We start from the raw sequence: 17,659 nt of genomic DNA, 5'->3' as shown, positions 1-17,659 counted from the left end.
ATAGGACATCTATGATTTAAAACCGTTAATAGCTAAATATATAGGAAGAGTTGGCTTTCTTCACTAGTGTGAAACTACAGCGTAGAAAGAATTACAGTGAGTTGGATCCAACTTTCACTTTTTAAAATCACTACAAACTGTTTTTCAATGTCCTCCTTATTACAGGGTACTTTGGCTGGGAGTTGGAGAGAATGTGGTGTTCTGGTCTCCTGTTCTCACCTTGATAAGAATTACAACATAATTAATGAAGTTAATTCTATCGCAGGAGGCAGAGGCAGAGATAGAAGCGGAGGTAGAGGCACTTTTCTGCTCAAGGCTAGCAATCTACCACTTTGAGCCATCGCTCCACTTCTGCTTTTCTCCTGGCTAATTGGAGATAAGAGTCTCATGGACTTTCCTGCCTGGGCTGGCTTTTGAGCTACTATCTCAATCTCAGGTCTCAGCCTCCTGAGTAGTTAGGATTATAGACATGAGTTGCCAGTACCCCACACTTTTTGATGGTTAATTGGAATCTCCTCCACACACATTTTTTTTATTAGCATCAATTGGCTGTACAAGGGGTTTCATTTTGACATGTTCATATATATTTTGACATGTTCCTGGGTGAGACTCACCCCTTCCATTATTATCCTTCATCTTCCCTGTAGCTCTTCTCAAACTACTCTCCACAAGCTTCATTGTGACTTTGCACATACATACAGAGTTATCCTACTTCACCCTATCTACACCTATTAGTATCTGTAACATAGATAGGACTTGTTTTACATTCCTTTTTGTCATTCATATTTTTCAGTGTATAATTTTTCAAAAGGGTTTCTCTGTGGTATGTTGCATATCCATAAACAGTATTTTAATCGGCCAAGTTCCTTATTAATTCTAACTGTTCTAACAGTGAGTTTCAGTGTGCTATCTACATTCAGAGATGCAATGGGTTTCTTTTTCTTCCAAAAGTCCCCTCAAAAAGTCCCACAACTCGCCCAGTAGTAGAGTGCTTGCCTTGCATGCATGAGGCCCTGGGCTCCATTCCTTGCACCACATAAGCAGAAAAAGCTAGAAGTGTGTGGCTCAAGTGGAAGAGCACTAGCCTTGAGCTGAAGAGCTGAGGGACAGCGCCCAGGCCTAGAGTTCAGGCTCCATGAATGGGGTGGGGAGATGGGGGAGCCTGGTGCTGGTGGATCACACCTGTAATCCTAGCTACTCAGGAGGCTGAGATCTGAGGATTGCAGTTCAAAGCCAGCCTGGGCAAGAAAGTCCATGAGATTCTTATCTCCAATTAACCACCAGAAAACAGGAAGTGGCTCTGTGGCTCAAGTGGTAGAGCGCTAGCCTTGAGCTGAAGAGCTGAGGGACTGCGCCCAGGCCCAGAGTTCAAGACTTACAACCGACAAAAACAAAAAACATAAAAAACAAAACAAAAAATCCCACAACTATCAACATGTTATGCACATGTGTTTATGGTATTTATGATTGTGTATGTATATGTTTATTATTTATATCTAGCATTTACATGAGAGAAATTTGTGACCTTTGTCCTTCTGAACCTGGCTTATTTTGCTTAACTTGATCTCCTGTTCAATCAATTTCCATGCGACTACATAATTTCACCTTTTTTTAATGGCTGAATAACACTCAATTGTGTGTGTGTGTGTGTGTGTGTGTGTACCACATTTTCTTGATCTGTTCATTCGTTTTAGGGCATCTGGACTGCATCCATAGCTTGGCTATGGTGAGTAGTGCTGCACTGTTAATGGGTGTGCAAGTGTCTATAGTGTGCTCTGATTTACATTCCTTCAGATATATGCCCAAGAGGAACACTATTTTAATCATAAAACAATGGGTCTCACTATGACATCTTTATCTATGTCTGCTAGTCATCACCTTTTCTTGTCTCCCTTCCCTTCTGCTATTCTCTCCACCCCACTAGTCTCTCTTTTACTTTCATGTTTTTTTGCTTGTATTTTTTTTGTTCAAATCTCAATTCCTCATATGAAAAACCATGTGATACCTGTGTTTCTGTGTCCGTTTTTTTCACTTAACGTGGTGTTCTCCAGTTGTAGCCATTTTCCTGTGAATGACAGGATTTCTTTCTACTTTATGAACAATACTCCACTGCATGTATACTCAACATTTGCTTTATGTACACAAGAGTTGATGAGTACTACACTGATTTCATAACTTGATTGTGAATGGTACTTATCGAAACATGGGTGTGCAGGTGTCTCTACTGTATGATGATACTGGTTGATTTCTTTGTTATATATGCTCAGGAGTGAAGTAGCAGTCATATGGCAGTTCTATTTTTTTTTTTTGAGGAGCCTCTGTAGTGATTTCCATAGAGGCTGCACTAATTTACACTCCCACCAACAGCGTATAGAATTCCTTATCCCTCTCTTTGTTGCTTTGTAAGTCCCTCCCCCACAGTATAACCCCTGCTTTCACTATATTTGATGTCAGTATAACTTGTGGAGGAGATGGGGAAAAACCAGTTGTTTAAGGATACAGGTGGACCCGTTGCAACAATGAGAAGTACAAGTTGTCATGTCCAAAATGAGCTTTACAACGTCGGTGCGGGGGGGGGGAAGGGGGGGAAGGAGAAGGATTGGGATGGGGGGGAGGGGGGAGGCTGGGAAGGGATGTGAAGGGTAAACAAAGGAGGAGGATGCAATGCTTGGTAAGAAATGTACGCATTATCCTGCCCATGTAATTGTAACCCCTCTGTACAGTATGTTCACAAATAAAATTAAATTAAATTAAAAAAAAAGAATTCCTTATCCCCACTGCATCCTCACTAGCATTTCTTGTTTATTTTCTTGATAACTACCATTCAGACTGAGGTGAGATAGAACCTCAATGTTGCTTAGACTTGCATTTTTCCTATAGCTAAGGAGGTTCAATGTTTATGCATTTATTGGTAATTCACATTTCTTTTGAGAATGGTTTGTTCACTTCATTTGTATACCTGTTGACAGGATTATTTGTATTTTTGACATTTAAACTTCAAGTTGTTATATGTTTGGAATATTAATTCCTTGTCAGATCACCAAAGATTTTCTTCCATTCTCTAGGCTGTGTCTTAATTGTTTCTTTTGCTGTACAGAAACTTTTACATGTGATTCCATGTGTCCATATTTTGTTCTTATTTCCTGAGCTATTAGAGTCTTATTCAGAAAGTCCTTGCCTATATCCTCAATTGTTTTCCCTATATTTTCCTGTAGTAGGTTCAGGGTTTTTTTTTTTTTTTTTTTTTTTTTACTATATTAAGGTTTGATCATTCTTTTGTGTATGTGCTGATTTGAACTCAGGGCTTGGGCACTGTCCTGAACTTTTTTGCTCAAAGCTAGTGTTCTACCATTTGAACTAATGCTCTACTTCCAGTTTTTTTTTTTGTGAACTGGAGATAACTGGGCTGCTTTGAACTGTGATCCTAAGATCTCATCCTCCTGAGTAGCTAGCATTACAGACATGAGCCACTGGTCCTGGCTTTTGACCTATTTTTGAATTGATTTTTCTTAAGGTGAGAGACAGGGATCTAGTTTCATTCTTCAATATATGGATACATAGGATTTCCAGCACCACTTGTTAAGAAGACTTTTTTTTTTTTTCCAATGCATGGTCTGAGCCCTTTGGTTGAGAATCACAACAGCACGGACTTATTTCTGGCACCATTCTCCTATTCTATTGGTTTTGCTCTACTACCATGTTTTTGTTGTTGTTATTGTTGCTACTATGGCTCTGTATTATAATTAGAAGTCAGATACTTGGATATCTTCCTCCAGCATTTCTCTTTTCATGAGGATTTCTTTGGCTATTCAAAATCCTTTGTTTTTCTATTTCTGTGAACAATGTCATTGGAATTTTGGTGGAAATTGCATCTATTTGTAGATCACTTTTGTTAATAAGGTCATTTTAGCAGTGTTAATTTGGCCAACCTGTGATCATGGGAGGTCTTTCCATTTTCTAGTGTCTTCTTCAATTTCTTTCTTCAGCCTTTTATTATTTTCACTGTAAAGAGTCTTTCACCTTTTTGGCAAGCTTTATTCCTATGTATTTTATTGATTTCTTGAGGTTCTTATGAATAAATTATTTTCCTGATTTTCTTCTCAATATACTCATTTTTGGTATATTGAAAATCTACTTAACTTCTTTTGTGCGTTGATTCTATATCCTGTTACTTTGCTGAAAGCATTTATTAGCTCTAAAAGATGTTTTTGTAGAGTCTTTTAGGTTTTGAATGTATAGGGTTATCATTTAATTTCTTATTTGTATCCCTTTATTTCTTTCTCTTGCTTCATTTATCTGGCTAATAATTCAAGCATTATACTAAAAAGAGAGTGGACATCATTGTCTCAGTCCTGATTTTTGAGGAAATTTGGGGTTTTCTGCACATAGTGCAATGTTGGCTATAGATTTGCTGGATGTAGCCTTTATTATGGTAAAGTTCATTTTATTCCTAGTTTCCTCAGTGATTTTTATCATAAAATGATTTTAAATTTTGTCAGAGTTTATCTGCATCTACTAAGGTTAACATGCAATTTTGTCCCTGATTCTATTTGTGTGCTATTTTAAGTTTGTTGATATATATATGTTGAACTGTCCTTGTGTCTCTACAATGAAACAAATTTGGTTATAGGATATGATCTGTGTGTATGTGTGTGTGTGCGTGTGTGTGCGTGTGCATGTGTGTGTGTGTGTGTGTGTGTCTGCTGGTACTGGGTACTCAACTCAGGGCCTTACATTTCATATGGCTTTCTTGATCAGGGGGCACTCTATCACTTATGCCAAGCCTCTAATCCACATTTTGCTGGTTAATTGGAGATGGAGTTTCAATGTCATTTCTGCTTCGGAGTGAGAGCCTCTAGGTCTCAGCTTCCTGAGTGAAGATTACAGACATGAATAACTGGTGCCTGGCTGGTATATGATCTTTAAAATGTGTTGTAGAATTAAATTTGCAAGCATTTTAATTAATACATTTTTTCTACATTAATCAAGGGCATTTATACTTTTCTTTTGTGTAAGTTTTGGTTATACATTTTTGGTTTCAGGGTAATACTGACTTCATAGAATTAGTTTGGTAGCATTCTTTCCATTTCTAGTTTATATTTTAGTTTGAAGAGCATCAGTGTTAGTTCTTTTAAGGTTTGGTGGAATTCTGCAGTAAATCTGATCAGTCCTGAGCTTTTTCTTTTTCTTTTCTTTTCTTTTGCCAGTCCTGGGGCTTGAACTCGGGGCTTGGCACTGTTCCTGAACTTCTTTTTGCTCAAGGCTAACACTACAATATGAGCTACAGCACCACTTCTGGCTTTTTCTGTTTATGTGGTACTGAGGAATTGAACCCTGGGCTTCATGCATGCTAGGCAAGCACTCTACCACTAAGCCACATTCCCAGGCCCCTGAACTTTTTCTTTGTTAGGAGATTCTTTATTATTGCTTCAGTCTCATGGCTCATTATACATCTGTTTTATCTGTTTATATCCTTTTGTTCAAGTCTGATATAGTCATATGCGTCTAGAAATGCATCCATTTCTTCTAGATTTATTCCCCACAAAAAATCAAGTGGTCCCGCACATGTATCTGAAGGACTATAAGTCTACATATGGTAGAGGTATCTGCATACCCATGTTTATCACAGCCTTATTTATAATAGTCAAACTGTGGAATCAATCTGAGTCCATCAATTGATGAATGGGTAAAGGAAATGTGGTATATCTACATAATGCAGCACTATGTAGCCACGAATTAGGTCATTTGCAGGAAAATGAGTGGAACTAGAAATCATCATGTTAAGAGAAATAAGCCAGACTGAGGCAAACTTCACATTATGTCTTATATGTGGACTCTACACCTAAGAAAGGAATGAATAAGTCTACTGTAAAACACAGGAACATTTTTGTGGGGAGAGGATGAAAGAAGTGGATGAAGGAAGACTTACTATAATTGAAATATTTGATTCACATGGGAACAGAATAATGTAACCCATTATAATTATTTTAAAATTAGGGAAGGAAGAATAAAAAAGAGTAATGGAGGAGTTGATCAAAGTATGTTGTGTATATATATATATATATATATATGTGGAAAAACTACAGTAAAACCCTTTTGTAAAATTAACACACATTAATAAGAGAGAGAAAAAATTGGGAGGGGGGATTTATTTTAAGAAATGGGCTCAAAGTTATAAGGACCAAATTGGAGAATATGTAAAATATTGTCAGGCATGATTTAGGATTTAAAAATAAAATTGTTTACTTATTACCTTACTCATGTAACTGTAATACCTTTGTATAGTATCTTTACAATAAAAATACATATTAAAAAGTAAAATTGTTAACTCTCGATATGATGCTTATCTAAGCATGATATTCCATTGTTATTGTGTCCGTTCAGATTCCCTTTCCCTGTTCTCTTGAGAGGTCTCTTGAGATCCCATCATTTCAGAACACTTAGGGCCTTACAGAGTGCCTGGTGTATAGATGCAAGGCTTAAGAAAATCTATTACTGAAACAAAATATTATTCTCAGATTATTAACACGGATAATTATAATCTTAGTAATTAAAGTTTACGTACTTGTGGGTTTTAAAAATAATTCTTCCATTTGTGACTAGATGTACATCAATTGATCTTTTTTCAACTTCAAACATAACGAAAACATTTTATTGCAATAATATGCATGTTAAAATGCACTCACACATAAAGGTAATATTTAGGTAAGTCATTGATGTAATCTACTTTGTTGTGTATACTTTCTATCTACCTCAGGCCTTTCGGTAGCTTTGCAAAGGAAGCATAAATATCTCTCTCATGTTAGGTGAGTTATTTCTCTCAGACTCCAAAAAGTAGGGTTGGCATCATGGGTATGTGCCTTATAGTGAGAGAAATTTTATAATCCTTCAGATTAAAAGTATATCCTATGATACTTTAATTTTTTATTTTATTTTTTTGTTGTGGAGCTTGAACTCTGGGCCAGGGTGCTGTCACTCAGCTCTTTAGCTCAAGGTGAGCACTCTACCACTTGAGCCACAATGCTGCTTCTGTTTTTTTCTGGTGGTTAATTGGAGATAGGAGTCTCATGGACTTTCCTACCCAGGATGGCTATTAACTGTGATCCTCAGATCTCAGCCTCCTGAATAGCTAGGATTATAGGCATGAGCCACTGGCACCCGGCTTGTGCTACTTTTTTTTTTTCATGGGCATGGTAATGAGTACATTTCTTATCAAACATTGTTGCCTCCTCCTTTGTTTCCCCTTCCCAGCCCTCTCCCCCTCCTCCCCTTTTCCCCCTCCCCCCGCCCCCTGCCAAAGTTATAAAGTTTGTTTTTAGACATAACATCTTGTATATCATTGTGCTACTTTTATATTGTAGATGTTTGAAGACATTTAGCATCTGTAAGTTACCATAAAATAATGTTAATAGTTTATATCATTAGATTGCATCAAAAGAAAGTGATTTTAGAAAAGCTGATTCACTACTTAGATTAAGCTATGTGAATTTTAATATTAATGCTTATGTAAAACTTGCTTACCTTATCTTCCATGAGCTCAATATGGAAATTTCATCTTTGTTGAAAAATGATGTAATTGAGATGAAAATTAATAACACAGTTTCTAGGAATTCCTATTTGTGATAACTGAACAGCATTCCTATGTAATTAACATTCATGAAGCAGATATACTTTTGCTTCAGACATGGGTTCAAGCCTCTGCTTTACTATGTACAATGGATCCTGAGCAATGTACTGGATGTTCCTCTGCCTTAGTGTGTTGATTCTAAAGAGGGATAACAACATTCAATATGTAAGGCCTGATGTGATGATCAAATTAGGTAATGTCTGTCAATATTCTGAACAGTGATAGGACATCATAAACAGTTTACAAATAAAGCTATTATCATTGAGTTACCTCTTCGACAGGAACAATGATTTTGACATTGTGATAGAAGCCAAAGTAAGCCATGTTGAAAGCTCCATGACGTCCCAAGGTTGCTGTAAGTCCTTTGTTGAGGCCCCGGAGTCCCAGGCCATCCTTCTTAATGATTTGTTTTGCATAACTCAAAGTGGATGGGTGCTATAGGAGAGAGCAGCAAAGCAAGAAAGATCATCTTTGGGATTGTGGAATGAATTGACATGTTAGCTTCCCTTCAAGTCAGTGGGAATAGTGGGAACTATTTTCTCAAACATGAAGATTCATGCCTTGTTGGTCTGTGCTTTTTAAAATTAGAAAACTCCCAAAGAAAACAAATTTGTGTGCATAACAGCAGGCTTCATGGGGAAGATGTTTGGCAAAGAAAAGAACAACTTTGGTGGAATTAGTGAACTAATGCCATGTAGTAATCATCACTACTTTCAATGTGTAAATAATTGTATCCAGCTCTGGTTTATCCACTCTAACGGAGAGGATTAGCTATAAAGATAAATCAGTAATCCATCAATATACATCATCTGAAAAGAATTTATATTTGGCTCTTGGATCTAGCATATTTACCTCCCCTAAATATATTTTTCTAAAGAGAATGCTAAAATAAGTCTCATTCCATTGTCTCAAGAATTGAAACTGGTGCTAGATTAGGAATTGGCCATGGAAAGTGTTGAATGTCCATATCTCAATAAGTTGAACACTCCATCTGGGCATCACCTGCTGAGATAAATTATGGATCAATGCTATTAGGAGAGCAGATTACCTGTAATTTATCCTTTTCTAGTCCTCCGATTAACTAAACTCTTTGACTGATAGAATCTGATTTGCCTTTGGATCTTGCTAAAGAGCTCAGGGCAGTTTGCTGTGAGTTTTATGATTCATAACAACCATGCATGGATTTTTTTTCTTTAAAAAGTATGAGTGATTTTTCCTTTTCAAAGACACTGTACACAGGATATCTCTTCTACTCGTATTTGGACTGAATACTAAATAGGGGAAAATGTTCTGTGTTTAATTTTTTTCCCACAAGGCAAGCATTGACATGACATTTGTTTGGTGTTTTACTGAAGTAGATTGCTGGGCCGTCACTGCAGTATGATGTGCTTTCAGACTAAAGGTATTTTATTATTATATGCAATTAAGGCTTCATCAGCAGAACAGAAAGGAGAAAATCCAATTAAGACTTTTCATTCAACTTGTATTTAAAGTTATATAATTAATACAAAACATTTAAATGTGCTTATTTATACAGTAAATCTTATAGTTATCTGATAAAAGAAAACTCCAACTAGCTACCATTCTATGCTCAATGTCATCTTTTCATTTAAGAGGATTGATTGCAATAAATTACATTAATCTTAAGAAAGCTTTTCTTTGTAATGTGAAAATACTATGTGAGAATGAATGTGTCTTGAAATAGTAAAAGACATCTCATAGAGGAAAACAAAAAAAATTTGCCATGATAAATTTCACTGTTTTATACATTTTGTTTGCATTTTGATAAGCTACAAATCCAATTATTAGATTTTAGTTTGCAAGAGAGATGAGGACATGTGTAGTACAAGCTCTGGCAATACTGAGAAATCTGCATGGGCATTGCTTTCTTACTCTGAGGAAGGCAGCCTAGAGACAGGAGAAGTAGAAGAGATGCTTTCCTGGGGATGGGAGAATAGGAGCAGGTAGAAGTAAGGCTGCCCAGACCCAGACTGACCAGTGCAAGATTCCCTAAACAAAGTCTCAGCTTTCTCTGTGTCTTCACTCAACTAAGGTCCCTCCAAACAGCAAGGAGATAGGGAGTTCAGAGGCCATTCAAAGGTCTAGAGAAATGGAGGAACCAATGACACTTATGAATTGTAGAAAACAGTGAATGGCTAAATATGTGTTTACTATTTTAAAATCATAGTTTGCTAAATGAACAGAATGAGATGACTAAACAATTTAGATAACATTTCTCTCTTGAAAGGGGATCTCAGGGTTGGCAAATAGTCAAATAGAATTAATTATTTTTTAATTTTAATGTTTAAGTATTTGTACAAGGGACCTTCAATTTAATGCATCTTGATTAGTGTACCCCTTCCATCATTCCCCCCTCCCAACTGCTCCTATCCCCTCAAATTGCCTGGTTCCATTTTCACTTATGCACATTGAACACTGTGACCGCATTTTCCTACCCTTCAAAATTGCATTTAATGATTATGTTTTCTGGTTTTCATTGGCATGGGCACTAGGTGGACACAAGAAATTGTAGCTCATGGAATTTAAACTTATGCCTGGTGGAGTCTGAACTCTAGTTGTCTGCCTACTGACGAGTATTTCATCCCTTCTAATGTTTCTTCATTTATTTTGCAAACAAGGACCATAATGGACATTCTCATAGGCTTGAGATGATAAGTAAGGCAATGAATTTAGGTCCCAATAAATACATCCTCTATATTTATCTGTATATAATAAGAGCAACAATTGTGCCAATAATTATATAAATAGTTCAAATAATAATAAAGTAACATATGCTATTTCTCTGTTGAAGGCAGTCCAAAGGTGGAGCTAACTGGGGGTGGGGAGAGGGAAGGTACAGAACATTCTTAGAGTGTATTCCTCCCTACTGGCTTTTACTTTTTTTTCCCCAGAATCCTAGAGCCTTGTGATCAAATCTACCCCCAAATGCTGCAGAATGTGAGATACTAGGTCTGCTTTCTCTGAGACTCAACAAAATCCAAGTATGGGCTGCTACAAGTCTTCTTTTAGGCACAATGTCTCGCCCCAGGGACTTTTCTCCTATGGCCCTTCTCTCTATGGTCTGTAAATTTGTCTTTTCTCTGTTCCTCAAAATGACCATCCTTGAACATTCCGTGTGGCTCTCAGGAAACAACTTCATGGGACCATAGGAAAGGAAAAGTACACAGGCTTGGCCCCACCACATGGCTTTAGAGCCTGGAAAATACTTTCATCTCTGTTACCAGACATCTGGAATAGATATCTAAGATTGCTTGTCAATCTTAGATTGGGACTTTGTGTGCATTGTATGATATAGATATTACCATTATCCTCATTTGATAGATGAGGACACTAAGGCTCAGAAGTGAAGTTACTTAGCCAAGATTACAAAGTGAATGGTAGTGTCAGCACTCACACTGAGAGCTGTGGACTTCCAATTTGTGCTTTTATCTTTTTATTATACATAGGTGATAAGATTTTTGGACTTTACTCATCCAATTGATAAAATAACAGATAATACTATAAACATGGTCTGGCAAGTTAGAGTCTTAACATAAGATAAAGAAAAACAGGAGGTCTAATGCCTACAAAAATAGAAATATGATAGTGTTTTTTTCTCCATTCAGGGATGTTGTATTACACACATGTAAGCAAATATTCAATTAGAGAGGCAAAACGTAACTTCCACTAGGATGCTGAAATAGGAAAATGTAGAATCATTTTGACTAGATTTCTATAAACACAGGGAATTTTACTAAACTTATTTGATTACTAGGCTTCCATTTCAAAACAAAATGGTAACTGATTAGCATCTTCAGCCAAATGATTCCAATACTATCCAAGCTAGCCAGCTACCTTTCTCAGTTCAGTTTCCTTGTGCTATTTAGAATCACTCCAGTTTTCATACATGGTTACCAGTTGTGGACTGAATTGCTTTTCTGTGTGTGCTTTCCCTGACTGCAAAGAGCTGCAAGTATAGAAGAGCAAGTTGGTTAGAGTCTAGTTCCTGGTGATATCATACTATCAACATTGCTTTATAGAAATCCTCAGTTCACTAGTATCTGCCAGAAGTTTTTCCATGTGAATACTTGAAATAATTTAACATCTTCTTTAACTTTGGTTTTGGCTAAGCTAATGCTGGAAACTCCAACCTTCATTCATACATATATGGAAATGCCTTCTAGGTACCACATGCTATGCTAAAGTGCAGAGTACATTGCTCATATGCTAAAAATCTTAACTACTTTTTGCCTTAGTTTTTATTTGTAGAGATATGCTGATAATTTTTGTGTGTATCAAGGGGAGTATTTCACAATAGTTATAAACATGGAGTCCAGTTTCTGTTTAGAGAAAAAAAATGTTGCATTAAAAAACAAGATACTGCCAGGTAGCTGACAGGTGTAATTCTAGATAGTCAGGAAGCTAAGATAAGAAAAATCATGGTTTGAGGCTAGCCCAGGTGAAAAGTTTGTGAGAAACCCCATCTCAACCAGGAGAAAGCTGAGTGCAGTGGCATTTGATTGTCACCCTAGGCACTTGGCAAGGATGGTTCAGGCTGGCCTGGGGGGAAAATTATTTGTAAAATAGTAAAAGTAAAAAGGTCTGAAGGCCTCTCTCAAGGGTCTGAGTTCAACTAGTGTTGTAAAAAAAAAGTCAAATATACACAGAAAAACCATAGTTTACAGGGCAGGAAGATGAGGGGAGGAATTGGAGAAATATAGTTCAAAGGATACAAAATAGCAGATTTACAGGATGAAAAAATGATATCTAATGTCTGACATGAGCACTACAGCTAGAAAAATTGTACTGTATTAGGATTTTTGTTAAATTAGATTTTAGCAGCTCTTGTGACACAAAAGAACTACATGAAAAGATAGAGATATATATCTGCTACACTACAGGAACTGTTTTACCATCTATCTACCTATCCATCCCATGACATGTGGTAAATCTCATATATATGTAATAAAATTTATTAAAAAGTAAAAAGATTCAAAGAAAGGAAGAGAAGGAAGGAAGAAGGAAGGAAAGAAGATAGGAGAAAGTGAGGGGAGACAGAAAGAGAAAAGGGAGAGAGAGAGACAGAAAGAGAGAAAGAGAGAGAGAGAAAGAGAGAGAGAGAGAGAGAGAATATGAATCTCCTTTAAACAATGCTCCCAGACACAGTGTGGGGCATTATTTCCTTACTCTGACAGAACTACCAACAAATCACTGAGATGACTTATGGCAGCCTGGGCTATTTTTTCTGGAGTTCTTCCATTCAACTACTGACCATAACTGGCTCTGGTTGTCTGTGAGATCACAGCAGAGTTTTAGGCAGCAGGCATTGTTCCCTGGGTAAATAGCTCTCAGAGTGTGGCCAATAGTGCAGGCATAGGTGTATGTGAATTTCCTCCATCTTTAGGGCCAAAAAAAGAGCATGTTGAAGGACAGCATGTTCCACATACATTCCTTCACTCGCTTCTTATGCAAGGCGAATTTGGTTGTATTTTCAAGCACAAGATTTTACCACGTGGCTGGAAAGGAAACCGGATGCAACCTTTACACAATGAATCATGTGTCCAAACATGAACCATGAGAAAAATACTGCTTTGTTTTAGGGAGTCCTTCTTGCTACATTTAGGTAGGAAAATAAGCTGGCTCTTCAGGAGACAGAAGATCACATACATATTTCATTACTCAAATAAGGTCTTAAATTTTTTTTCATATATTTGAGAAAAGAAAAACCTTCCTTCAAAATGTAGGCAAAAGGACAAAACTCCAATTTAAAATCACATTTGTACATTTATACATTTCTTTTAGCTTAGCTATTTCATTAATTCATCATTATAGATTATTTTAATGGCACGTGATTATGAACAAAAAAGATACCCCAAATATTAGTTATTGTTTAACTATTCTATCTAGAGTTATTTTGGCTGAACAGATTGACATTTTTTCCTCTTTGTACCAGTACTGGGGCTTAAAATTCAGGTCCTGAACACTATCCATTAGCTTATGTCTGGTACTATACTTTAAACCATGGCTCCACCCCTGGCTTTTTGGTCATTAGTTGTAGATAAGGCTTACAGACTTTCCTGCTTGATCTGGTTTTGAACCATGATCCTTAGAGCTCAGCCTTCTGAGTAGCAAGAATTATAGGAATGACCTACTGGCATCCAGCTCAGATCGGCTTATAAATAATCTTCAAGTAGAAAATACTTTTCTATTAACTCTCTCCCTGCCTCACCCCCCCGCACCCCCCGTCCCCAGCCGCAGATGATGAGCCCCAAAACTTTGCCAACAGTTGATGACCAATAGTCATCCTTGGGGGGGGCGGATTGGGCACCCCTATATGAAAAAAGGGAATGACACTACTTCTCTGTACTATTTTAGGAGCACCAAGGAAGATGACTAAGACTGACAATAAGAAAGTAAACTTCGTTCTCTCATAGTTACAAAAATACTTTCTTTTGAATTCTTTTTCCTTTGAACTTCTTAATTATCTGGATTGCTTTATCCCAAAGAAATCAATATGGTTGACTAGAGACGTCTGTGTTAATGCTCAGTCCACTACTCACATCACTGCCATTTTTTGTCCTACTTAGAAAATGGGAATAAATCCATCACCCTTCTAGACATACTGGGAGGATCTGAAATGAGTGCTGGGAAAAGGAGAAGGGCTCACATAGTGACCAGCAGGATGAGGATAGAACAAAGTGTTGGAAGAAGTCACCAATTGTGTTTTCTTTATAGAATTCCGTAAAATTACTATAATGAACTTCTGATACAAGTATTCCTTTAGAAGTTTATGAAATCATATAAGGGTTTAAAAAAATCAAATATAATAAAGGACATGCAAGATATCTTCCAAGGTCTGTAAATGGTAGCTATTATCATTGCCTCAAAGTCTTGATTCTTGGCACAGCTGAGTGGAAGACTGAAGTCTATTTTCTGTAAATGATAATAGAGAGGTAACTTGGCTGCCCTTTGAGTTATTGCTGAAAGATGGCTATAGGAACGGATTCATAAGCATAATTTTCTTTTCTGTCTATAAGTATCACAGACTGGAAAGAAACAGTTTAGGTACTGAACAGTTGCCAGATAGTTTTATGTGGTAATGCAGGAAAAATGTGAACTTATCTTAGGGTACCATAGTTAATGTTGTTTTATACTCCTGAAGCAGGCATCTCACAATACTTGTATACACACACACACACACACACACACACCTCTATTCTCGATAGACCTCAACTTCACTCATTTAGGGGATGATCACAAAATACAGCCTTCCTATTTACACGTTGACCCTACATAATATAATTAAGTTTAACACTTGTAGGTTATATGAAGAAAGTAATTAGTGGGTTTTGGGCTATCATGTATGATCTGATTTGTCTCTAGTAAACTCTTATGCTTTCAGAATAAAGTGTATGAAACTATATTTAATGATGCTATCCAAATCCTGAATTAACTTAAAAATTCATATTCTTAAAGACTTTACCATCAATTAGTAATTTATTATCTGTTCATCAATCCTTAAAATTATAATTATAGATCAAGTAAGTAAGAAGACTATTCTTTATTTAAATTGAACATCTTTAAAAACTAAATAGAGGAACAACAGGCCTTTGCAATTTCCTAAAGGTTTAGTTTAATATTTGGGAAGGAGAATGATTATATTCATGTGTAATGTAGACAAAAATGATAGAGTAGAAGAAAAACCTGTGTCCCAGCCACACATCAGAGGCAAATCCTATAGACCTCAAGGGAAGGAAAATAACCCTTTAGCCAAATAATAACTTTGAAGTACATTTCAAAGTGGAGAGAAAAACTGGGAAACAATTCATCCAAGATTTTGCTTCTGGGGAGAAATTCACATTTTCCAGGTTAACCAAGAGCATGCCAACCAAACACTATGTGACCTATCACAACTGATAGGAGGCTTTTAGTTCTTAAAGTGCAGATAAAAAACAATGCATCTATTTGGAGAAGAAAAAGGCCCTATGAGGACACTACGCTACAAAGTCACACTCTTGGCAGGACTGGACCCGTAAACCATCTATGGTAGCGAAATCCTTGGGTAAGCTTAGTGCTAAACCAGAGAGATTATAAACCAGAGTATGCCTTTGCTTGGGTTTAGTTTGAAGGGTGGGGGAAATTGAGGTCTATCCTGATTTTATCTAAACTTGTTTTTACACCCAGTGAATCAAACCAGATCATGACAACTCTGTGATTATTTGCTTTCCACAGAAGGCCAAGTGTGTTTAAATTAGAGTTTTCTTTGCTTCCTGTGAGTTTTAAGATGCTGGCCAAGATTCTGGTATTGGAATTGAGAGGAAGTATAGCAGGGATTATGGTCTTTAGCTGATAGGGCAGTAATTAGAAAAGTGGAGGCAAGACAAGCACACTTACTGAAATATTCTGTATATCCACTGAAAGGATAGGAGAGCCGCATCAGGAACCAAAACCATCATTTCCTTCATATTTTTGAAACTGCTTATGGCTAAAGTGTGCAGGAAGGCAGATTCTGTAAGAAACATATTTCTGCCTAGCTAAAGAATCAGCCCAGCCAACAGAGGACAAGCAGGGCAGCTGCAGCCAGCACAGAAACAGATGTGCTGGGGAAGGCTTGGTGGCGATTGCACTGGGGGTCCAGAGCTACAGTTCCCAGCACGTAGCCGGCAAGAACTTTAAAGGAGCACCGGTACTGCATTTGGATCTCAGCTAGAGCACTCCTTACTCTGGACCTCATGCTTCACAGGGCGCCATGCTGTTCTTCCCAACATGGCAAAGAAGGCCTCCACCTCCACCTCCACCTTCTAGTGCATGTTTTATGGAGCAGAAATTGTGGCAATCCTTATGCTCCATCTGTGTGTGTGTGTGTGTGTGTGTGTTGGTTGTGGAGCTTGAACCCTGGGCATGGACGCTGTTCCTCAGCAATTCAGTTCAAGGCGAGCTCTCTACCACTTGGGTCACAATGCCACTTCCAGTTTTCTGGTGGTTAATTAGAGAGATAAGAGTCTCATGGACTTTTCTGCGTGGGCTGACTTTGAACCATGATCCTCTGATCTCAGCCTCCTGAGTAGCTAGGATTACAGGCATGAGCCACCAGCACCTGGCTGCTTTGCTTAAAGGTTCTGTCAAGTCAGCTGGCCACTCTGCATGCAACCTAAGCATTTATTGTCTGCCACAATTGGTAGCTGACAAAGGTGAAAATGAGCTTTGTCTATATCCTTCTACATGAAGCAGCTAAGAAGCTTGATGAGGATTCCACCCTAATGCTGTGTTCATAGAATATCTTGGTTGTGGCTGAATTCTTTCCAGAGTGGCCTCAAATGCTTTTAGTTTCATCTTTAGTGCCAACAGTTAGCTGGCTACCACTGTTCATGAGTTTAAAGACCTAACTTTGACTTTAAAGACTCCGGCAATAGGCTGCAAGCAGGCAGCTAGTCTAACTCTTAATAAAGAATACAGGCTCATCACTCCTCATTTTCAGTCTTTCTTTTTCTCCCCGGACTCTGGTAATCACTATTCTACTTTTAATTTCTATTAGATCAACTTCTTTATATTCTTTATATGCATTTGATCACATGCTCTTGTCTTTCTGCCTGAATTATTTTGCTTAACATAATGTCTTCTATGCTGCACCAATGAAAAGATTTTTGTTCCTTTTTAATAGTTGGAAAGTGCTTTGTTATATGCAAATATATACATATATTATACATGTATAGCTATATGTGTGTATATATACATATATATACATATCGACAACATATCACATTTTTTTATCTAATCATTGGTTGAGGGACAGTTAAGTTGATTCTATATCTTGGCTATTATAAATAATGTCACAATCAACATCAGTGTTAATTACCTCCTTAACACACTGATTTTATTTTTGAATATACTCGTGCAATGGGAGTGTAGGATCAAATGGTAGTTCTACTTTTAATTTTTTGAGGAAGCCGGGCACTGGTGGCTCACACCTACAATCCTAGCTACTCAGGAGGCTGAGATCTGAGGATTGTGGTTCAAAGCCAGCCTAGGCAG

General features: G+C 37.3%; 1 protein-coding gene across 1 annotated transcript in view; it reads right to left on the bottom strand.

Annotated features, from left to right (window-relative positions):
* Positions 1-17,659, bottom strand: part of Slc25a21 (solute carrier family 25 (mitochondrial oxoadipate carrier), member 21) — a 517,201-nt gene that overhangs the window by 24,252 nt on the left and 475,290 nt on the right. The window contains exon 7 of the mRNA XM_013012257.1: positions 7,898-8,062. Within this exon, the coding sequence (XP_012867711.1) occupies positions 7,898-8,062 (165 nt within the window). The remainder of the gene's footprint in view (positions 1-7,897; positions 8,063-17,659) is intronic.

This window comes from Dipodomys ordii, unplaced genomic scaffold (assembly GCF_000151885.1).
Source record: "Dipodomys ordii isolate 6190 unplaced genomic scaffold, Dord_2.0 Scaffold16, whole genome shotgun sequence".
Lineage (NCBI taxonomy): Eukaryota > Metazoa > Chordata > Mammalia > Rodentia > Heteromyidae > Dipodomys > Dipodomys ordii.
This window is presented reverse-complemented; position numbering and strand designations above follow the sequence as displayed.